General features: G+C 36.0%; 1 protein-coding gene across 2 annotated transcripts in view; it reads left to right on the top strand.

Annotated features, from left to right (window-relative positions):
• The window catches only part of LOC136676262 (retinoic acid receptor RXR-alpha-B), a 50,445-nt gene that overhangs the window by 22,484 nt on the left and 2,847 nt on the right, over nt 1-25,114 (top strand). For both annotated transcript variants that reach the window (XM_066653121.1, XM_066653120.1), the window contains 8 exons: nt 7,200-7,444; nt 13,472-13,622; nt 14,361-14,540; nt 15,467-15,636; nt 20,539-20,668; nt 21,820-21,952; nt 22,850-22,941; nt 23,580-23,685. In XM_066653121.1, the coding sequence (XP_066509218.1) occupies nt 7,200-7,444; nt 13,472-13,622; nt 14,361-14,540; nt 15,467-15,636; nt 20,539-20,668; nt 21,820-21,952; nt 22,850-22,941; nt 23,580-23,685 (1,207 nt within the window). The remainder of the gene's footprint in view (nt 1-7,199; nt 7,445-13,471; nt 13,623-14,360; nt 14,541-15,466; nt 15,637-20,538; nt 20,669-21,819; nt 21,953-22,849; nt 22,942-23,579; nt 23,686-25,114) is intronic.

Raw genomic sequence — 25,114 nt, 5'->3', positions numbered from 1 at the left:
TGAGACAGAGATCAGCTGAGAACTGTCAGTTTTGATGGAATGGTGGAGAAATATTCCTTGTGAGAATGTGTGTCAAAACATAAATGTTCAAAAATTCTGGAACATTTTTACTGGTGGCTGCTATAATTCAGTAATGAAAGGCATGAATATTAATGTGCATAGCACAGATATGATAATATTGTATGTTTGGGACACTTTCATACTGTATCATGCTTTTAAATGGCGTATTGAAATTAGATATGTCTGCAATGTTAAATTGACCTAATTCTTCAAATGCGGTCTGGTCTGAGTGCTTGCAGGCATGTGTGTGTGTGTCTGTGTGTGTGTGTGTGTGTGTGTGTGTGTGTGTGTGTGTGTGTGTGTGAAGCGTTTGGGGAGAGTGAGAGTGAGAGGGCTGTCTTGTGACCTAATTGGTAGCGTAATTAGATCCCAGTGGGTGGGATGTTAGAAACTCCAGTGTTTTGTCTGTATTGTGTGTGTGTGTGTGTGTGTGTGTGCAATACTGAACGGGTGTCCCTTGATTAATCATTGCTTAATCTCATAGCCCCCGGGACCTGATAAATGGATCCCATGCCAGTGTGGGGGCATCATTTTTACTGCATTTGGTAAATGTGTAAATATATTTGCACTGGAGGAGTGTGTATGTGTGAACTCCATGGGATTTTTATTTTTATTTATTTTTTCTTTTTTAAACAATGAAGAGATTCCATTAACTTTAATAATTTGCTCAAGGTCTCAGTTCTTAAACCAAATGATCATTTGCATAAAATCTCCTCATATTGATGACCTAAGAATACAAAATATAGAGTAGATGTGGAAACCACAAAGCTGCCCTCATATGAATTGACTCATTTGCCTCCTGCATATTTAACACTGCTTGTACTGCTGCAAAACACATGACCTGAGTCTTTCACACATATTACCTTTAGGATAAGTAAAGCTATGTAGAAATTATTCTTACACACACACACACACACACACACACACACAAGCATGCAGTGATCAGTTATAACATTAAAGCCACCACTCACAGTCAGTTTTGTCAGCTCCATTTAATATGTAAGTTCAGATTTGTATTTCTGCAAGTACAGATTGTGGTGTCTGTTGTTGTGCATACTATTGAAGCATGAGTAGGCACTGTGTTTACAAACTCCAGCATTATGCCTTTTTTAATGATCAGGACCACTGTGTTGACAAGTGACATGTTAATGTGTATTGTACTGGATCAGACACAGCAGTGCTGCTGGAGATTTTAAACACTATTCTTATTCACTATCCATTAGCTCCCCCCTTGGCAAAGTTAGCTGGATATATTTGGCTGATGGACTATTTTTTTAGTCCCACTGGGATTTAAAAAAACACTGTAAACACTGGGATGTTTACAGATTTCAGCAGCACTATCCTAGTCAAACAAAAACCACTGAACATGAGGTACAGCCTTAAATTGGTTAATTATATCCAACAACATGTAAACTTGACTGACCAAAAATCAAAGCTGTGCTTGGCTTTGGCCAAATTGCAGAAACTCAAGCTGGGGTTGAACTTACCTCTCTGCTTGGTCTTATCTTTCTTATCTTACTTTCTTTAGATTCATGCTGTCTCTTTACCTATGAAAAGCCTCTCTCAATCTCTTGCAGTGTTACCCTAGTCAATGCAAGTGGTGTTCAACGCTTGTACCTTACGTATGGAAAAGAGGCGCATTTTTATGTGTGGTTATGTTAACCCACTGTTTACATTTCAGTAGGTGTTTGTAAGTGACTTGGTGGGCACTTCACATTGGCATATTTGAGCAGTGGTTTGGTTGTGATTGCTCTGTTTATACAACAAAAAGAGATAATTTTTCCTTTATTGATGCTTAGCCTCTAGCTTCACACAGGGCTGATATGTTATTTATGCTGTTAAGCTAATTGGCACAGCATTTATCTAAGTGTTTTAAAGCTTTTGTTTTGATTTGAGCCATTACAGTAATGAGTAGTGTGTATAAGCAAACTCTCTCGGGAGCTTCATGGTCTCGCAGACGTGTAGTTTCTGTAAAAACCTTAATTGTTTGCTGGTTTGTGGAGGAGGGTTTGCAGTATGAAATCTGTTGTCAACATGGTGATTTAAGGGATAAAATATGGCTTCCACAGTCCAGTATAACCCCACTGAATACATAAGGGTGGCAGGATGGCCAAAAAACCCATAATGATACACACCCATACATCAATACAATAATGATATACATGTATGATGATATACAGGACCTAAATTAAAGATGATTGCTGTCTAGCATTAACAGAGTCCTCTTTCGATTTATAAGTGAATGTTGACTATGTATATGTACAACATTCCTTGCTAAATACAGAAACCATACCACAGTCTGGCAATGGACATGTCCTTGACATTTCTTTCACATTGTCAGGTTGTAAAGATTTTACAAACATTCTGATTGATGAGATTAGCCACTGCCATGAAGGAAAGCCCTCCCATATGATGAAGATGGTTTGCCTAAAATAATTCGGCAAATGAATTTCTTTTTACTTAAAGAGGCAGTAATTTTTTATTGCTGTTACTGGCAAATCTGTTTGCGAGGCCAAGTCACTCCTCAAATGCCATTTTTTTTAATTCAGTACATGTGACACAGCATAAACTCATATACTTAATAAATAAACTACTAAAATATAATAAGGACAAAATGAAATAACACCCAATTAGCTTTTTCTTAGTGATGAGCAATATGACCACAAATAAATATCACGGTTAATTGACCATTTTACCTTGATTTCTATCAATGGATGATAATTTTGTTATTGGATTTTTCCCTCATTGTTCATTGACAAATCTGGTGCTATAAATAAGCTCAAGTATTAAAGATTGAATTTTTTTCTGATTTGAATTTTTTATGTTCAGTGTGGTCTTCAGTAAAGTGAAAACATATCCAACCAACAGACACAGCATTTTTCTTTGGTATGAGTTGTTCGAATTGCGCAGCTGGCCTCTGTGATTTGTTTCTTCTCCATGTTGCTTCCATGTGGCATGATCACATGAGTATTAGTGAGGTTTTAAAGGGCCAGTATATGAACACACAGTGTGGGACATATTAACATAGTTAACAAAAAAAATGATGAACTGTATTAAAAGAAATAGTTATTAGGTCTTTATTGTATCGTGTCATATACGATAATATCGGTATAATTTTTAAAAACGATAATAAAATCAATACTGTGATATTCTGACTTGTTTACGTAATGACTCAGCACAGCAGATATTCTGTATTTGTTTTTGTATTTACTGTGAAGGTTACTTTTTTAATAATTGTGTACATTTGTTGTTTATATGCATGTACTACATTTTCTGCACAAAACCTAACGATAACTACCAGAAAAGTCTCTTCACAGAGTGATCCTCCAGGTCATTTTGTGAATCATTCAGCCACTGAGCTTATCCTCGTACTCAAACAATTCATTAAATCACTAAAGGCCTCATCCAGCTTCTCCGTTATTGATAAAATCGGCAAAAAAAAGTTATTTACCTTGAGATATCATGGAATATTTCTGCACAGGTCACATGGCACAGTGTTTTTATAACCTGGGGTTATTTTACTGCTCACATTACAGTAGGTAAAAGGCTCAAGAATCTTTCCTGAAATGGGATCAGGGCACTATACAAGGAATACCAAGAATGACAATTTATTATTCATTTCAAATTATATTAAATTTACATACACATAAACTGTCGTGGTGATAGGAGAAATTAGAGGTAGGATTTTTTGTTTGTTATTTATTAATTTGTTCATTTATTTATTTGTTAACTAAATGGCATACATAGCAAAACTCTAAGGTGTTCTATAGGTACTGACTGTACCCATTACGTAGTTTGAAAGTGAATCAAGGTGTAATTTATCACAAAAAGATTTCATTATATTGCCAAGCCTTAGTTATTCATATAGAGCTTGAATGAAGTTGTTTACTTTATATGGTGTGTGAAGGCTAATGAGCTCCTCCACACCTTGTTTTTGATATAGAAGATTTTCAGAGCTGTGTGACGGTGACTGTTTATATTATATTTGTATGAATGCAAGCATCTGTGTGGAGCTACCTGTACCTGCAAAACATGTATTGCCTGGAGTGAAGTGAAGAATTGGCAGAGGGCCAGCTGTAGGTCAATGCCAATACAGGCTTGTGGAGATCTGCATTAGTCTGAGAGTTTAAAAACTTTCCACTCTGTTGGGTTTGCGCTGACAGCTTTTAGGTCTGTGAGCTTACGGTCAGGAGGTGATGCTGGCAAAAAATACACAGTCTCCAACTGAATATCAGCATCAACTTTTAGACACAACATCAAAGTATAACATAACTTTTAACTGTAATTATATGTGAACACAGAACAAAATTTTGAAAGCAAAATTAACATTTTTTTTTCCATCTTCAAAGCGCAGCTAAAGCCTGGCTATATTTTCCGTGATTTCTTTTTTAAAAAAGAGCTCTCTGGCTCTGTCATATATATATATTTATAGGGAGGAATTAAACAAATACATGTGTAAGTTAGTGTAGGAGACATGATAAACTGGACAGAGGAAACTTTTTTTATTTTTTATAATTATTTCAGTGTAGTTTTGATGATTTCTGAATTAAAATCTCTTAATTTACCAAATAAATGTTGGGGTCAAACTTGGTCATATGATTAATCAGTGTTAAAAATGAACACGTTAGCCTAGATAGCACTATTTTAACGCTTATATTTAGAATCTAAACAGGCTCGATTCTTTAGGCAGTATGTGCCAAACGGAAAGTAATATTCTAAATATTTTCAACTTTAAAACCTTTTAAAGTTAACGTTAGCTTGTTTAATCTACTCCTCTTTCTTTCCTCTCCTTTATTTCTCCCTCTCTTGATCCCTTGTCAGGTGTATAGAGATGAAAAGAGTGCGGTAGGTGTCATTTGTCCACTTCCTGTATTCCTCACTCCAAGATAAAAGCACTCTGCTTTTGTAATTGCGGTTTCATGTAGTTTTTTAAATTCTGATGGAGCAGCAGCAATAATTAAGCATTGGAACACATAGCGGAAACACTGTGTGTGGTAATTCAAACAGTAAATAATATTTTACAGACAAGTTACACTTCAATCACATACAAACAGCAGTCATTTTATTCCCTCAAACATATCGTTTAAAAGACAGAGTTTCTGAACATAAACAAACGAGAGAAAAGCATTTCCCACAATTGTTTACATTGCCTTTAAAGCTTTATACAGTTTGGGAGAATGACGATATATGAACTCAACAGCAGAACCAACACACCCCTCTCTTCAGTGCTGCTTCAGAACCCCAAAGTCATGGACGTACCCTTCCAATTTGTCCCCTGCCTCTTCCCTTACACTGCCCACTGAGGCTGGTTGGCTGGAATAGCGTTGTTTCTCAGTCAAGGATGATTTCACTTTTACAGAGCCAGGGCTGAGTATAAACACCAGACTTTTTCCAGCATGCACACAGACTGAAGAGTTAGTGAATCTTGAGTAAACATTTGCTGAATTTTACAAAATGTGTATTAGATTGAAATGGTATAGTGCACCTTTAAGTACTCATGATATTTTCAGTATGCTCAGAAAGTGCACCGTTATGTAATATGGCATATTTTATTGCAAATAGGGGATTTATGAATATATTGCTCACCACTATTTAATTTTATTATATTTTTTAAACTTCACTGCTTACATACTTTACTTGTTGCCCTGTGTGTGTGTGTGTGTGTGTGTGTGTGTGTGTGTGTGTGTGTGTGTGTGTGTGTGTGTGTGTGTGTGTATGTATGTGTGTGTGTGTGTGTGTGTGTGTGTGTGTGTATGTATGTGTGTGTGTGTGTGTGTGTGTGTGTATGTATGTGTGTGTGTGTGTGTGTGTGTGTATGTGTGTGTGTGTGTGTGTGTGTATGTATGTGTGTGTGTGTGTGTGTGTATGTGTGTGTGTGTGTGTGTGTGTGTGTGTGTGTGTGTGGGTATGTATGTATGTGTGTGTGTGTGTGTGTGTGTGTATGTGTGTGTTTGCGTTTGTGCTTGGTGTGGTGCTCAAACATGTTTGCATACTCACACACTTTCTCACAGAAACGCTGGAAGAGTAGTGGGGGCTTTTTCAGTTGGCAGCAGCAGCTCCTGGCAGTAGTCCAAAGGGACATTAATAGTGTATAAAGTAACAATCTGTGCAGGCTCTAACTGTGTTTCTACTTCAGATGACTCTTTATGTACTTTGGTGTTATAGGAGTATGAGTGCAGGGGAGATAATTAAACATATACTGTTAATTATATTGTTCATATATTAATTATTAGCTATAACAATATTATGAATATATAAGAAGAGAAACAAAGAAGCCATACATAAAAAAGCTTCCATTGTTCCGTTTTTCAAAATGCAGGTCAAAATTTGCAATCCTCAATCACACATCCCATGCCACATTTTTTCTCTTTTAAACATTCTAACAATAAGGAAAGGGGAACTCCTTTTATAGAGCTATACCATCTGGACATTGACCTTATACTTCCTACATACACTGCTCGTTCTTTTAATTTCTTTGTTAGTTTTTGAGTAGTATATTTCATATTCCTTATTTGTGGAGCATTTTCTATTTTCAAATCAATTTCTTTATTGATAAGAATTAGTTTTAGAAATGTCAATCTTTTAAAAAATCACCAAAATATTTGTGAAAGTACCACTTTTACATTCAGAGATGATAGTTGAGATAGTTGAGTACAGTGTCTTAACACAGTACAAAAATCAAGTTCTGTCTGAAGTCCACTCCGTTATCAAATATCAAATAATCAATAGGACCACACTCTGTACAGTACAGCTTTGCATGTATAATGACAGATGGGCAAACTTACACATTTGAACAAACACACACACACATACAAACACAAACACAAAAACCCTGATTGGACTTTTTAAAAGAAGGTTTTTAAAAAAATAAACTACAACTGTACTTTGTCCAATTTTTGATTTTGTTACAGTTTTATTCATTTTGACAGATGTATTTTAAATGCCTTCAGAAGATCTTTAGAAGGTTGCATTTTACTTTTCCTTTTACCAGATTTTCAGTAATTCTCTAAATCAAAGAAAGCACAGTAAAACTTGCCTATGACAAAAGTATTTAAGATATGCGGTAAATGTATCTTACTTTTTTTCTGTCGTCTCTCTCTCTCTCTCTCTCTCTCTCTCTCCCAATCTCTCAACCTCAGATTCAACAGGCCAGCTGTCCTCCTCTGCTCTCAGTTCTCCAACGGGACACCGTGTCATGGGCCCTCACCCTCTGCACCCGTCCCTGCTCACGCCATCCTCTATGGGCTCCACACCGGGTCAACTCCACTCACCTATCAATGGCCTTGCCTCCCCCTTCCCTGTCATCAGCTCCCCCATGGGTCACCCGTCCATGACTGGACCTTCCTCCAACAGCATGGCCTTCGGACCTAGCCTCAGTCCTCAGGTATATATAGATAGACAGAAACTTAGATAGATGGACAGAACTTTATTATTATTGCTCACAACACTACACTGTCCTGTAAACATTTTAGAAGTTTTTAGAAATATGTTCTCAACTGAATGTTGAATTAAAGTGAATTAAAGAGAATTAAAGCATATAAATCTTAAAGCATATAATCGCCTTAATCAAACGGACATATTTAAAAATCTGCTCATTATAAATGGATATTATAGTTACATTATATACAGTAAAATTCAATATTAGAGAATAACTTACATTTCCCTAAATTTCAGATTCACTTCTTATTCCAGTTTAAAGTAACTTACATGAATAGGAAGGATGTCTGTGTCATTATTTACAATTTAATATATATGACAATTTTAAAAAACATAAAAGTGAAATAAAAAAGATTAGAGGACTGTAACAACTGAAGCAAATAAATTATAATTACAGTGGCTTGCAATATGATTGAGTGCTCTCAGATAAATAGGGTTTGTCAAATAACTAGTACAAATTAGCACTAGGTGCCAGACTAAATACAAAAATTGTGAAATATCTCAAAGCCTTCTCTAATTTTGATTTGTTTATTACTTATTTTTTAATATACTGTGACCTCATCTTTTTTCAAATATGAGGTATGCTTTACATACATCTCTGTTATTCTAGTTAGTGGCACATATGTGATCACATAAACTTGTTCTTTTCAGTCTGTAATTACAGGTATGTCTTTTAACTTAGCAGTGTTATTAGTGACACCCTCTGGCTGTTTATTTCTGCCCCAAAAGACCAGACTAATTGAATGGGAAGAAACCTATAAACCTAAAATTGAAAACCAGAGTAGTTTTTAAAAAAACACAAATTGAAATCTCCTGTAAAATATGACACGTTTGAATTTAGATTCAATGAATCACCACCACAAGGGAACATTCTTAATGTGTATTCTTGGATAGGCTCTTTTTATTCCAATAAGCTTTCATCCTGCATCCTACTGCCCATAATATATTTGAGGTTATCCTTAATATACATATATTTTTTAAATGGGATGTGTTATGAAAAGCATACATTTTGAGCACATTAGCACATTAATTTGGCGATCTTGAGCTCCTACCCACCAACTTAAAATAATGAAAAAATCCGAGTCAGTTTTTTATGATCTGCCTGAGTCTAAGGACGTGGATATATATCAAGTCATTCTGATTTTTGTAGTGAGATTTATGTAGACAGCAAGCACCTCAGATTTGCCCTGCCTCTTGAACTTAATTTCTCCAATTACAGCAATAAATCCTTCTGAGTATCTCCACTTACAATGCTGGACCTGCATTTATGTAACACTGCAAAAATGTGAAATGAAGCAAAACAAACAAAACAATAAAGAATGGAGAAATAACTGCTGTTTAAAACGAAAATGGATGAGAAAGTAAAAATGACTGAAAGCCAGCTTTTCTGCTCTTTGCATATCCACCTTCGCTGTCCAAGGCATCTTAATCCTAGGCGAGGTGCTTTTAGTTTCCCAAGAGAGCTGAAATATAAAGAGTGCTTAAAATGTAACTTTTTCCGATATCTTAATATCACCACTTTCCTAGCTGCAGAGAAACAAGGCTTTTATCAGCACAAAGTTTATTAAACAGTGCATTCCATTGTGGTCGTTCCAAACAGTGGTCTTTATGTTCCACCAGTTCAATCTGATGAGTTTCCAGGCCGATATGCATTTGTTTCATTACGTATAGCTCTGGATGCTTGCCTGTTGTGTTATATATTACACATGGAAAATGCTAGTGCTTGTGAAGTTTTGTGGCATTATTGGATTAGTGTCAGAATGTGCTTTGAAAACGAGAATGATTTTTTATGACATCACAAAAGAAATATTAAAGTTTCCAAATGATGTAATTCTACTTTATTCTTTCTATTATTACAGTCTTTGTTCGGTTTCCAGGAAACATTTACTTTGGTTAGTTCTGTAGCCAAACATACAGACCTCTAATATGAGTAGTAATAATATGCCAGTCTAATTGAGACACTCCTGGACAGAATTAGATAATCATTCTGTATGGGCATGTTTTGCCAATGGCAGAATGAATAAGTCATGTCTAACAGCTTGTTTAGATTTTGTGAAATGGCTTGAGGTCAACTGTAAGAGAATCTATTCTATGTTTTTGTGTAAAGAGTTGTTTCATAATTGTGAGTTGTCTCCCAAATGTGAACAAAAAGATTCTTATCTTTATTTTTGCTTGTATTTGTCTGCAGTTCCTCGTGATTCCGTTTTTGCTTGACTAAATTACTGAATGTGTGTGTTTGATTTAGAAAGAGATGTGGTGATATAGATGTTGTATTTTATTACAGCACAACCTGTGGAGACTCTGATGTAGATTTTAGATATGAAGTGAAATTAGAGCCCTCAGACTAGTTTTGATCTTTAAAGCTGTATCACTGTGGTAGAACTGCCTTGTATTTCAGACTCTCATAAAGAAATTTGTCAGAAATCATTTTCCCTCATTTTCCCTCATTAGGCACTCTTCCTAGTACTGATGGGAAAAGAGTGAGTAGAGCTCCAACGTGTTTGGACTGGCATGAAACAATGACCTGTTTTTTTTTCACCACACAGGCTCAGGTTTAGTTTTAAGGAGAACTTTAAATTAGCCACTAAACTTATACTGCCCATTGGGATTTAATAGTGAGCAAAAAAAAACTGAAGTTCCATTCTTTCATCCTCATTAGCCCCATAAGAGCTTGATCTTTGACCGCTCTGTGTCACCTATGACATGGATGCTGCATGCTTTATTGACCAGCTGAATGAGCTTAGCAGAGGCCCAACGGATACCTGATTATAACAGGGGCTGCCACTATTTGTGTGACCTCCAAAAATGCTACAGCTCAACCATGTGGTGTGTTTCAAAATTCTTACCTAATATAGCTATACCCATTCTATAAACACATATTTACATAATAAATAATATGTAATGGGGAGTTAAATATGTACTACACAGGGGGGTGTCTTCAGTACTTTTGCCTAGTTTAGGTCATGGTAGAATGTTTGTAATATGTAATCCATATGTAAAATATTAATTTTCAGTTTTTAATCTAATCAAAATTTAGACACAGGGAAAACACCAAAACCCATAACAGTCAGTCACCCGAAGTGGGGATTGAACCCAAAACCCCAAGAAAGTGACCCTGCCTTTAGCCCCACTGTGCCTCCATGTGGTATTTTAGTGTAGAATTGTAACTATTTTTCACTATTACTTTTCACTTTCACTTTTTTTTATTATCTGACAAAAGCATTGAGAGGCCAATCGTCCAGCTCTTCATTGTTCTTCTGTGGGAAAAGGTAAATGTTTATATAGCTTCTAAGAAAATATTTGGGCCATAAAACAATATACAGATCATGTTTTAGGATGTTGAGTTTACAGTGTTATATAGATGCATAGTGTGTATGTCTTTTGTTTAACTATAGAGTTGAATCCAAACCAAATACACAGGTGCCACAAGTCAAAAAACAAAAGAACTTCATATGAAGCAGTGAATATGAAATAATTGTGTGTATCAATACACATTTAAGCCAGTTAAGACCTACTATTGGTGGCTTTGGTCCCAGAGAAAGCCTTTCCATGTTCAGATCTACTGTTCCTAAGATAACATTTCCTTTGGGTTCTTTAAAGGGGCACCACATTACGCATGAATATAAAAACTTCAAAGCTTTCTCTGTTGTTCATCAACGTTTTAGTCCAGTAGCTGGAAATTGTACCTGTTTTCATTTGGCTGTCACAGACACCCTGGTGTTTTCACATGGCTCCACTTCACAGATGAAATAACCACAACACTTCTCAGAAAGGCATGTGCAAGGCTTTCTCATGGACTGTTTGCTCTAAGAGCCTCCACAGCAACATGACAGTTTCCTCATATTAAATGCATGATGAGTTTAAGGCCTGGGAGAAAGGGGAATATATGTACTTATTTTTTCATAAGAGAAGTGTCAGTTGATGAATTGCATAACTGTTATTTAAAGCAATATCGTTGGATATCATTTTACATACGAGTCTGCTTCTTATTTGAAAACCTCTTCTCATCTACACTTTATATATATATACTTTCATGCTTTAGAGTGCCACTGGGACATTGCTAGCATATTCCCTTAATAATAAGACACATGTATTGTTCTAAAGTCTTTAAACAGAAAAATCAGTCATGTACAGAATGTATGTGCAGCATAATCTTCATAGTTCTTAAATGTTTTCCACTGCAAACTTTTTATGGCCAGCTACTGAGCTAACTAAGGCTAAACATGCCAATGACAAGTTTTTCCTTCTGAAATTCCCCTTTTCACTGTCTCCTTCTCCCTTTGTGCTCTCTTTGGTTTGATTGTACTTGTGATTCACTTTGGTAGCTGGTGAGGGCTTTTTAAATATAGCATTGAAACAGACCTTTGTTTGCTGAGGTTTATAATTTGGTTAAAGCAACAGTAAATCAGGTATTTAATATAGTCTCGTCCAATCTGTCTAAATGTAAGCTCTGACTCTCTGCTGTCAGCACAGAGAACTCGCTTTGAGTTTCTCTGTTTATTGCAGTTCAATGTGTCTGCATTAGCAGATACCATATACAATGGACTACATTACATTGGGTTGCATTTATGTTCTGTCACCCTGTGAAGGGTTTGGTCTGTTTGAAAATCCATGTATGAAATCCTTGTTACTTAAAGAGAGACATTTTAAACCTTCCTCAAAGACATTTTAAACATGTCTTATGTGTGTTTTAAAAACCTTGACTTTTGTTATAATAACATATACTGTGTTCTCTCTGTGAATATGTGGCACTGTATACATTCAAGCATCAATAAGTTTTGACAACATAATCCTTACCACAGAATGACGGAGTAAGTAAATGAGTGAGGGATTGTGGAAATGAAAGAGTGATTACAGTGTATGAATATTTAAATATGAGTCCATTTATATATTCATTTATGTGTTTTTTACTTTAATATTTTGTCAAATATTCATATATCAGTCATAATATGTGGTCATTTAGAAATGTTTGTGTAATAAAGTCAAATGCATAATGCCTTCTTATATTTAATTACATGTTTTGACATCAGGATTTATTTTTCTATAGAATATAATGTATATTCAAGGACAAATGAGCAAGAACCATTTCAATAATAATCTAATCTAATCTAATCTGATTTAGATTAATCTAACCTCTAATCTAACATAAATCACCACATCTCCTCATGTTTTACATTTGTGAAAGGGGAAACAGAAAGACATTTCTTATTTTTCTGAGCGTTTCCTGTGGGTGAATGTAACAACCCATCCTCAGGTGCCCACATAGCAGTGAATGCATGCCTTTGCCTGTGGGCAGTTGGAGATGAATGGAGTGTGGAGGCTGCAGTCACTTTCAACAGCTAGCTTCAAGTGGGACATATATTTATATTATGGTACTTGGGGCTTCTCTTGAGAATCTCGTTCATATATTTTAGCCTTACATATCTTTGCCCGCACAGCAAAATGTTGTAGGAATAAATTATAAATTGAAATGTGTAGAATTTAATTAAGGCCTTAAATGCTTATTATGTAAATGCTTAAAAGTTAAATTTGGTCCATGTCTCAGTAATGTAAGTCTCAGGAATGTTTGTTCAAATCCATCACATGTGGCTTCAAACATTGAGCATTTATTCTTTTATTGAACTTTTTTTATTATTGTTGAAATAAATAAAATAGTAAAATAAATTGATAAATATTAAATCAATTTGTGTGTGTGTATATATATATATATATATATATATATATATATATATATACTGTATATAAAATTAATTAATTGTATCTAATCAAATCTAATCATTCAGTCATAAGTAAAATCTTTGTTTAGGCTTTGTATCTCTGCGAACAGAGGACAGAGGTCTGAGTGAATGGGAGGATTATAGTGTGTATTTTTCTACCAGAGTGTAAATGGGCTTTTGGTGTCTCTTGGGCTTCACTGAATAAACAAAGGTGTGATTTTGACACATGGATTTGTGACTGTGGTTCCCTTTTTCAGCTCAGCTCCCCCATGACTTCAGTCAGCAGCCCAGAAGACATTAAACCTCCTCTGGGTCTGAATGGGGTCATGAAGGTTCCAGCCCAACCAACTGGCACCTCACTGTCTCTCACCAAACACATCTGTGCCATCTGTGGGGACCGCTCCTCAGGTGAGCTTCAGACACGGTCCTAGACGCTGATATTTTCAGCAGAATAAAACAGCAAAGGATAACATTCACAAAAAGCTCAAATAAAATACTGACATTTACACTTAATTCTTATATTGACAATATACTTTAATGAGAAACCTAATACAGGCAATCAACCAAGATATATTTGGTGTCTGAACCAGAGTTAAAAGTTTATTATAGATAGTATGGAAAGTATGGAAGCTTTTGACCTCACATTAGTATCAAACAAAAAATGCTTTCTCACCTTAAACTGTTACCAGGTATCTGGAAGTCTGAATGTGGTTTGTTCTTATGTTTATGTATGGTGTTGTCAAAAATAATATTTTTAATATTACTTAGTTGTGTGATGCTCTTTCAGTTGAATTTGTGATTAATTAAGAATGTAGTTCTACAGAGATGGTAGCCACATAGCCTCACAACCCCAGTGCTAAGCTAAATTGTCGTTTTGGAGTAAGAGAAAAAACATATAAATGAAAGTTTTAGGCAAAATCTATAAAGGCAATATTGTGTTTCATTCTTCTTTACCACTAAAGGTCAGTCAGAGTTCTTCATTTTAAGAGCCCACCACTACTTGAAATGCAGCGCATCACCTCACTGAGTGAAGCAAACAATTCTAACAGCTGTGAGATTTTGGTGGTGCTGAATTATTGATCACATAATGCCAATTAAAAGTGGCTCCTGTAGGGAAGAATGGTAAAGGATGAATGGCTTTTGCAGGTAAACACTACGGGGTGTACAGCTGCGAAGGTTGCAAAGGCTTCTTCAAGCGAACAGTAAGAAAAGACCTGACCTACACATGCCGGGACAGCAAGGACTGTCCAATAGACAAGCGGCAGCGCAACCGCTGCCAATACTGCCGCTACCAGAAATGCCTGGCCATGGGCATGAAGAGAGAAGGTAATTGTTTCCCTTTAATTTCTTTGTTTTTTTAGGCATACTGAAATTACAATATGGATTAATAAAATGTATTTTTAGCCTCTATTCCATACTCTACTGAAGCTGCCTTGTTTGACAATCCATTCAAATCCTGACACATACAGTACTACTACAGAATCAGCTTTGTGTTGTTTACAGACATGTAGTGGAATGTAAGAGAAAAGTCAGTGTATGACTCAGTAAGAACAGGAAAAATCAAAAGCTACTCCATTTAAAACCCCATGGCTTCTGAATGTGAATGAAAACTGACACACTATAGAGATGTTGAATAAACAGTGCAAAAGATGAATCATGAAAAAGCCCCTATTACAGGAGTAGTAGTAAAGGAGAGGGAAATATTCCCAAAATGTAAGGTAGACCACATTTTTTTCCACCTTGTGCAAACCACAGTGGACACACAAATGCATACACTGACCCTTTTCTTGCAGGGCATGACTGTCAAACTAATCAACTGGCTGAAAGTAAAAAGGACAGTTTTATCGTCCATTACACAGACTTTATTGGCAAAATGGAGGCCTGTTCAATTTACTGAATCATATTTGTATTGGCTTGTGGCCAAATAATATATAGCCTTACAAACCTCACTGAGAAGTTGGGGTTGACCTCCTGAACTTGTGTAATCATGGCATTGGTTTTAGCTCTCTCTCTTATGTCTGTGAATAATGTACTCTATTCCATTAAAAACAGACTGTGCTGTTGCTGTGGAAATGTGTAGCCAAAGAGGAAAGTGAAAGCAGCTGTGCACGCATGTGTGTGTGTGTGTGTATGTGTGTGCGTGTGCGTTCTTCTATGTCTACAGTGCTATTACTGTGTTGTGTTTATGTTTGTATTTGTGTGCTTGTCTGTGTATATTGTATAATTAATTTTGTTCATATATATATTTATAGCTGTTCAGGAGGAGCGACAGCGAGCAAAAGAGAGGAGTGAAGCTGAGCTGGAGTTGGCTGGCTGCTCCAGTGAGGACATGCCGGTAGAGAAGATTCTGGAAGCTGAGCTGGCAGTGGAGCCCAAAACTGAAACCTATGTAGAGGGCAATCTCAGTGCTCCAGCCAACTCTGTAAGCCAGTTTCTGTCTGTCTACCTCGTTCTGTCTGTCCTTGTCTCTCTCTCTTTCAGCCTTGTTTGAGCTGTGATAGCATTGACATTTTAAACATGGAACAAAATGTCCATTCTTTGCCTCAACTTTGGTTATTAACCAGTGGTGAAACCTATCTTACAACTTTGTTTTCAATACTCTGACTTGGTTTAAAAATTCTTCAAGATTCCCTGGACTGGACATCTGACAGGCTGAGTAGCTATTTTTATTTATTTGTTCTTGTTTGTTTTCTGGGAGTCTTAAGGTTGCAGATTTTGTGGGTAGAGGTGCTATGTGAACAAATGGGAATGGCTATTTTTAAATTGATGGCAATGTGCTTACTGGACACTCATAGGAAGTGGCTCCCTTTGGGCTGGCCATCCATTGCTACACAATAATGCACTTTGCCAATGAAGGCCACCATGCATTTACATAGCAGGAGATAGGAAATCACAGATTTCCTTCATTTGTATATAGCTCTACAGGTAATTTGCCTTTTTTATAGTACAGCATAATCTGACATACAATAACAACTGATTATTATTGTCTTTATGTAAATAGTAGGCTGATGTCTGTCCCTCTGTGTTTGCGATGAGCCTTTCAGCAACTGGAGCGGAAGCTGTACTTGCTGTGTTTACTCTTCGGGGAATTGTTTGCTTTCAGCACAGGTTCCATTCAGCATAGGGTTTGATTTTGTGCTTTGGGGAAGGTCTTAATGAGTTTGAGCTCCTCTCTGCCTGATTGAGATCTTATTGAGAATCCTGCTGGAAATGTGATAGAGGTATTTCCTTTAATATTATACCCCATATGAATAATGCCGGGATTAGACTACACAATATTTTTGTAGGCTATGGGGGAAAGATCCAAAAAATTCTAGCTTGATATACTTGTTATCATGGTGTCACATCGCTGATCTTTGATTATGTCACACTACATGACCATTACTCTCCCCCAACCCTCATATTCAGTTCAGACACTGGAAATTTGTTGGATACAACAAAATCAGGCTAAATTTCTGAAGTCTGATCCCGGCATAAGTGGCCTGATGAGGCTCGTTTTCACTCAGGAGGAAACCACAAACTGAGGCTGCTACATTATAATTAATCGGGCCTCGTTCTTAGAGTAAGGATCTATTAGGCTATTATTAATGATACTGGTGAAGCAGGAGTGAGTTTATTTGTCTGAGAGTGACCCAGAGTGAGAATTAAACAAGCATTAATAATACAGTATCAAGGTAAATCAAATCCAGTATCATTTTTTTCCAATTTTTTTTTATTTTACAAACCCCATTTCCAATAAACATGGGACACTGAGCCAAATGTACATTAAAAATGCAGTGATATGCAAATAATTTAAACCTTACATTTATTTGAATGTAAAAAATTAATAGTTTTTTAAATATTTGCCAAATTTTATATGGATGCCAACAACACAATTTAGGACAGGGCATGTTTACCACTGTGTTCCATCACCTCTGTTTTTAACAATAGTCTATAAATGTTGGGGAACTGTTATCCACCTTATTTTTACAGAATAGTACATGGCTCTCATTTGTTTGTCTGTGTGAGACTTCCTGTTCGCTGTGTTAGTTGTTGGCCAGAATTAAAAGCAGTATGAAAGTTCTCAATATACCACACAGACAGAAACACCTGCACACTGTAGTCCGTTTAAATCAAACGCTGGTTCATTTACATCTTTGGTGCGATTGGTTTGTGCATGTGTGAACACTGTAATCGCGCTCGGATACGGACCATGCTTCCACTGCATGGGTCCAGATTTACCCGACTCGACTCCCCGAGTTCAGCACACTTAAAGCTTGTTGCTTTTCCACCGGAACTGCTCCCCTGCGAAATGTTCTCACAGATCAGTTTTACTTGTTTCACCTTTGGCTTTCACTGGAAATTTTTGTCATCCATCGGCCCAAGGAGCATATAAACCTCTTTGAAACACCTGGAGGTAAAGTTACGAGCTGCCGTTGTGAATCCAATCAAAAAAAAAAGTGAAAGCTGCTGAGTTTGTGCTGGATTTGAATGAGCTCTGCATTTCGTGGTGATGGACATGTCTCTCTAGCCAATCAATGCTCTTCAGGATTTACACGTCAATATTTAGTACCTACTCGGCATGGTTGGAACCTGGAGCGAGCTGGGACTGAAAACTTACCTGGTTCCAGGGACTAGGTACGGGATTCGGCTAGTGGAAAAGCAAATGTGCCGTGCCAAGTCGAGCAGAGTCATGTTGGCTCCATGCAGTGGAAAAGTGCCACAAAACAACTGCACCGTGCCACAAAACAACTGTACCTTGAGAGGAGATGTATTTTCTTTTTTTGTTTTATATAAAGTCTTAAGTCTTAACATTTGAAATTTTGTCATTGCATATTTTCAATTAACTATATGGTTTTCATGATTTGCACATCACTGCATTCAGGTTTATTTACATTTTGTACATTTTGCAGTGTCCCAACTTCTCTGGAAAAACAAACAATGCAGTAGTCCTGAAATAATTTACTTACAGATAAAAGTCCATATTTCTATACATTTTCTACAAATAAACGACCAGGGTGTACAGTATGTATTGTGACATTTTGTACATTACAATTTTGTAATATTTTAATATAATACTATTCTTAATAGTATCCAGTGTTTCCTCTAGAATTTTAATTTTTTTTTATAGCGTCAATGGCAGGCACCCTTAACCTCCCACATACCCCTGCCCCCAACCTGTGCAGTGCAAAAATAATTTTTTTAGAGAATAAAAACACTCCCCAAAAATGTACACATTATTAATTCTCATAAATTCAGTTGCATAGACTGCAGCCTAACAAAAAGCCTTTATCTAGCCTACCTAGATAAAGTAATGTTACCTGGGTATCGTATTTCCCTTCTTTGGGAAATATTTTAACAAACTCATCTGAAAATTATAACAGGGTTGGGGAGTAACTGCTTTCATGTAACAGTTAAATAAATATAAAATAAATGTAATATATATGTATATACATATGAAGAAAAAAAGCTTGGCTGTGAATGGGTAAAAAAAACTTACTTAAAATAAACGAATCATTGTATGATCAACAAAAATTAGAATCATATTCAAAACTTTTATTAATTGCAACTATATTCTATGATAAATTACTAAAATACCAGTTAAAATACTAGTAATTCTTTGAGTGGGTATGAATTAAACAAATACACGTGTTAGTTAGTGTAGGATACATGACAAAATGGACAAAGGAAATAAATCTTAATTATAATTATCTCCGTGTAGTTTTGATGATTTCTGAATTAAAATCTCTTAATTTACCAAATAAATGTTGGGGTCAAACTTGGTCATATGATTAATCAGTTAAAAATGAACGTTAGCCTTGACAGCACTGTTTTAAAGCTTATATGTAGAATATAAACAGGCTCCATTCTTTAGGCAGCATGTGCCAAACGGAAAGAAATATCACTGTAAATCCTGTCTAACTTAACGTTAACTTGTTTAATCTACCCTTCTTTCTTTCCTCTATTTCTCCCTCTCTCAATCCCTTGTCAGGTGTGTAGAGATAGAAGCAGCACATCATTCCTGTATTCCTGTATTCAAAAGTCCTCTGCTTTTGTAATTGCGGTTTCATGTCATTATTTGTATTCTGATGGAGCGGCAGCAATAATTAAGCAGTAGCTGCTGCAAAATACACATAGCTGAAACACTAGTATTGGTTTGCATTAGCGTGCAAAACATTATCATAATATTCCATTTCATATCAAAAGGAACTAATGAAGAGTTCCTATGTCAACCTACATAATTGCAAGCTGCAATTAATGCTCCTGTTGCAGAATGTCCACCACTGTTTCAATATTTTCCAGACTAATTCCTCCTTTCACATTGCATTATGCCCATTTCACATTGCATTTTGAAATTTGTTTGTGATATCTGGTACAACTATTTACTGTTCAGTTTACAACTTTGTGAAAATGTGGCACATGCTTTATCATCCATTCCATTTTCCACTTTGTCCTGGTTGTTGTGTTGGGAATTGTGGTGGGTCTGGAGTGTACCCTGAATCATTGGGAATACACCGTGGGCAGCATGCTAGTCATCTCAGGGCATCACTCACACACTCAAACCTCTGCGCAATTCCAAAATGGATATTATACATGTTGTTGTTTTTTTATTATATAGTTAAAATATTAAATCATGTTTTATATTGTTATGTATCATTAAACAGTTAACCATTTCATTGCTTGTATAGAGAAAGAGATACAGAATAATAGCCAAATTCTGTTTAATAATTATGACTTCTAACAACATCAGAAACCAAATTTCTGGATAATTTTAATGTTAAGGAAGAACCATTTATATTTTCAATTCTAAATATAAATGTTGCTTTTACTAAAGAACCCTTAAAGGGTGTAGACCTTCACACATACATACCATACAGACACAAAAAGGTAAGACATATATTGCTCCCATAGCTTTGTTTCTAGAAGTTGAAACAACAGGTATCTTCAGTTTGAAGGCTGTCAGCAAGACAAATCTAAAGCCTAATCTTCAAAAGGAAATTTGACTTAAAGTGCCAGTCCTTGAAGATTCCACCTGTGATGGGATGGGAATGAAGTAAAATCCTCTGTTGATTTGCCTTTCCCTTAACTGTTTTGTATTCCTCTGACTGTGTGCTCCCAGCCTCTATATTTTACACTTGTTCTGTTATATTATCCTGTCTGAAGTCAGACAGCAGCTGTCCAGATTCTCATTCACAGTCATTTTGTGCTTAGAAATGATGACTGTTAGACAGACATTCTGACCAAAATAATCAAAATTGCAGGCTGCTTGTTTGGTATAAACCAAACAGAAAATTATTTTAACTGATCCAGAACTATTTTTCTATGTTCATCTCTTGCTCTGCAGCCCAACGATCCTGTCACGAACATCTGCCAAGCTGCAGATAAACAACTCTTTACATTAGTAGAGTGGGCCAAAAGGATACCACACTTTTCCGACCTCCCTCTAGACGATCAAGTCATCCTTCTACGAGCAGGTGTGTTAGATTTAAGCTTGATGTACAAAATGTATTGGATCACAAAAGTGTCTTATGTTTATAGGTAATTTTCAAAAAAGATTCGGACACTACCAATAACTGTATCATTCTTTCATCTTTCAAATGAAAAATATGTACATGTATACATATATGCCCATAATCACACAATGAGGATACAATAACTGAATTTTATTTAATCATATGTTGTCTCCTGATGAATACAACAAAATGTACTGCTTTTAGAAGAGGGAAGTTTTTATGGTTCCTTTTATAAATTGTTAATGGACACATTTGTGCCAGTAAGAAACATGTTTAATTGCTGTTTTTTAAATATTACATTCAAATTTACATTTAATATGCAAATTCATTGCACATAATAAAAATACATTAATAGAATATGCCACCGCGACCCTGAAGTGGAGAAGTGGAAAAGAAAATGTATGTATGTAATAGAATATGCATATGCTCGTTTTACTACAACTTGTTACAACAGCTACCTCTTACTTGATGAATGGTACAAAATTATATTAACATATGTAAAAATAGCTCTTTAAAATATCACTTTATATTCTGAATGACAGGGCATTTTTTATTGTAATAATATTTTTATTATGTGTACTGTACACATTTACACATGTATATATTTTTTATGTATATTGTAGATGCATGTAAGATTTTCATCTTATTTTGTATATTGTAATGTGTTCTTGTTTTGAAAAGGTTTTGCCGAGGACAGAATAAGAGGTTTATTTGTATCCAGAACTCACATGCTGTGAGTTTGCCTGAGGCCTCTTATTGCTGGAGGCCTGAGGACACTCAGTGGCCCCTTTACTCATCCTTATATTTTAAATTGGAAAAAATACTGTACTTGGCCTTTTTGGAGCATATTCAGGTCTGATCCCTGTTTGAAACATTGAAAGCAGACGTTCCTTTGACTAAAGCTTCTTTGTTAAGTGTCTTCGTACAAAAGTACTCTTGTTTACCTCCTCTGGTTACCTCATATGGTCACCTCAGCAGATCCGCAAGGGCTCTTTTTGCTGCTTGTGATTTTGTTTGCTCTTACTATCCACTGCTTAAATACTGGCAGTGGCCAATAAAGTGATTCTAATCGTGAACCTGGCTCTTTGTCTGTTTCTTCATCTGTTTCTCAGGGTGGAATGAGCTCCTCATAGCTTCTTTCTCACATCGCTCTATAAGTGTGAAAGATGGCATATTGTTAGCAACAGGCCTCCATGTCCACAGAAACAGCGCACACAGTGCAGGAGTAGGTGCCATTTTTGACAGGTAAGTGTACATGAGCTGTAAGTGTGCATCACATTCCAAACTTGTAAACCCGCTGAAGAAATCAGTTTATGCTCCATATGGCAGTTCCCTGCATGCGAGCAGCCATGTTTATAATAGGTTAGGTACAGAAACTTTAATACATTTGGGTCACTAGGTGTCTGTATAACTGCTGTTATTAAGTGAAGAGGAAAAGTTAATAATCACTTTCAGTTGTTACTATAAATTATAGAGCAACTTATTTTTTCAAGATTGAGAAATTAGTTTTTAGTTTGGATGATGTATCACACTTATCGCATAGACAATAGACCTTGCTGCCAACAACCATAATTTTTTGAGGTTGTGAAAGTATTTAGGAAGAATAAAATAGTGGGAAAGCCGAAGAAGGTGTGAATCAGGTTAATTTGGGGGTTAAATTCCAAGAAGTTTGACACATCAGTCCAGGTCAGGGTGGACTAATGCAAAGGATTGTACTTTTGAGATGAAGAAAGGGACTACAGAATGTTTCTGTCTACATTTTACATGTTTAAGTTTTAAATTATTAATTACACTTTTACATTATCCCACATGGAAGTTTTATGTAGGTGTGCAGTAATGTTTCACTGGCCATTTGAAATCTGTCATTGTCCTCATTAATATAATAAAGGGTGTCCACAGCAAAGACAAACCTTTCTTAAGTGCCTTAATGGTTTTGAGTCCTGTGTCAGTATAGAAACATAACGTAATGGGAAAGTGATGAGTCATCTTGCCTGTGCAACATAATATTATTCAGGACTAGGGCATTTCCCAGTAGTTGTATGAATGTGTCCAGTGAATAAAGAAAAAAAAAAGGAACAATATTAGCCAAACCGGAAAGTTTACTACTAAGAGGTTACAGTCTGTTGATTTTTACTGTTTCAGAGTGCTGACAGAGTTGGTGTCTAAGATGCGAGACATGCAGATGGACAAGTCTGAGCTTGGATGCCTGCGAGCAATTGTTCTTTTCAATCCAGGTACAGAATTGCACACGCACAGACACACACAGGCATGTGTACGTTTAAAACAACCATCTGAAAATTGTTTCTTTAAAAATATATATTAAATTACTAAAAAAGACTTTGTTTTATTGTCCTTCAAAGCACCTGGGTCTTGAAATCGGTAATGTACATGTAGTGATTTAGAACAAAGCAAAGGTACTGCTTAAGTTATAGGCGAAACGTAAATACAGGTAAGTTAAATAAATGATAATCCTTTGATCAGCCACACCCTGTGAAATGGAAAACTGTAGCTATATCTCTTAAGCTGGCTAGTTAGACATCCATTTGGATTTTATGTGCGGTATATTCCTGGAAAAGGCTAAAAGGCTTTGATGTGAGTGTTTATTCACTATTGCAAAAGGAATGTGCTGTTTTAAATGAGCTTTTTATGTAGCCTCCAGCATTCTCATCTGAGCCAGCTGGTATCAAGTGTAACACAAGTTAGAAATTCATTGCCCTAAAATGTGCAATGAAATCTAATGCCATATACAGAATAAAGCACATTCCTATCATACTACTTACAAATTAACATGCACCTTTAACACTAAGTCTAGATAAAATTGTTGCTGAAATATGTTATAACAGAATGTAAAACATTTTCCCTCCACATTTAGACTCTAAGGGCTTGTCCAATCCAGCAGAGGTGGAGGCACTTAGGGAACGGGTGTACGCTTCACTGGAGGCCTACTGTAAACAGAAATATCCAGACCAACCCGGGAGGTATATAAACATTATGCAAACTTTTATGCTGACTCTGTCACTCATGTGTTACCCAGTTACAAATCGTCGCTCTCTGATTAAAAACACGTATCTCCAGCTCAAAAATCAGTTTCTTTAACTAGTATGTCCACTGGGGGGTGGGGGGTGGATGACTACTGACATGCAGACTGATCAATTACATGTTTACAGTGAAGGTTATCGACCAATAACGGTAGCTCTACAGTCAGACCGTCCAATCCGAAGATTTTAGGCTACTTCACCACTCCTCCTTCTCACTTAAGCGAACCAATCGGAGTAGGGGAGGGCGGGACTAGTTTGTGAATGAAACGCTTCTCGAAATTCTATGTAAGCTCTAGAAAAACAAATTCCCGGACGTTTGTGAAATTCTGCCCGGACATTTTTTAAGTCGAAAAAAAGAGGACATGTCTGGGTAAAAGAGGACGTCTGGTCACCCTAATTAAATATAAAAATCTATAAAACAATTTCTTATCACCGTACTAATCTTATGTTTAATAAGGGGATTTGTACTGTGCATATCTCCTGCTTATAATTCTGTAGGCGGCATCTCCTGATACACTACATTTAACTTACCTACTATTTTATTTAAACAATTGTACGTATAAAAGTACACCATGGAAGCACTTTTCGAAAAGGTAGCACATCTCGTCAGAACATCGGTACTGTTTGAGTGTTAAAGTCAACAACTGATAGCAGGTTTACTCACATGAAATATTAGACCGGCGTAGCAATAATTAATCACAGTAAGGATTAAATAAGTTGAATTCGATCAAGTATATTAATGATAGACTGCTTTTGCTAAAACATGGATTCATAGTGGCAGTGTTTTAGGAGAATACGCTGCAACCTGTGGTTACAGGAAGATGGATGTGGCTCATTGGAATTTCGCTAAAATATGTCCATTTTTAATATATGAGACTTTTGGACATGCATACCAATAAATACATTTTTAATTTCTGATGTATAATGGGTATAAATTACATTATCTGTAGTTTATTTTTGCTGTTACTGTCAGAGAAATACAGTCTTTTCCTGTTCATGAAGTTAGCTTTTTAGAGTTGGGTGTTTTTAATCAGACAGCGACGAAATACTTGTCGAGTTGTGTGCATCAGGAAAAAAAAAAATAATATCAAAATTGAGTGTACACATTACTTGGGTGTGTTTCACTAAATGTAATTAGTACCTACCCCAAGAAATTCTGGCATTTTCTATAAAAAAAATCTGTAAATTATTTGTAACATGAATTTGTGATTTTATTTATTTCCTTACAAATTTATTTAACTGACAAAACTAAGAAAAGATCTTAGTTCTCAATGCAATCTCAATGCAGAGAGATATTGAGAGTAAATTCTGCTGAGCATTGGCAGAGAGGATTTGGATTAACAGGCTTTCCAGCTGCATAAGATTTATT

The sequence above is a fragment of the Hoplias malabaricus genome, chromosome X2 (assembly GCF_029633855.1).
Source record: "Hoplias malabaricus isolate fHopMal1 chromosome X2, fHopMal1.hap1, whole genome shotgun sequence".
NCBI lineage: Eukaryota > Metazoa > Chordata > Actinopteri > Characiformes > Erythrinidae > Hoplias > Hoplias malabaricus.
The sequence above is the reverse complement of the archived record's forward strand: the minus strand, read 5'-3'. Positions and strand labels throughout refer to the sequence as shown.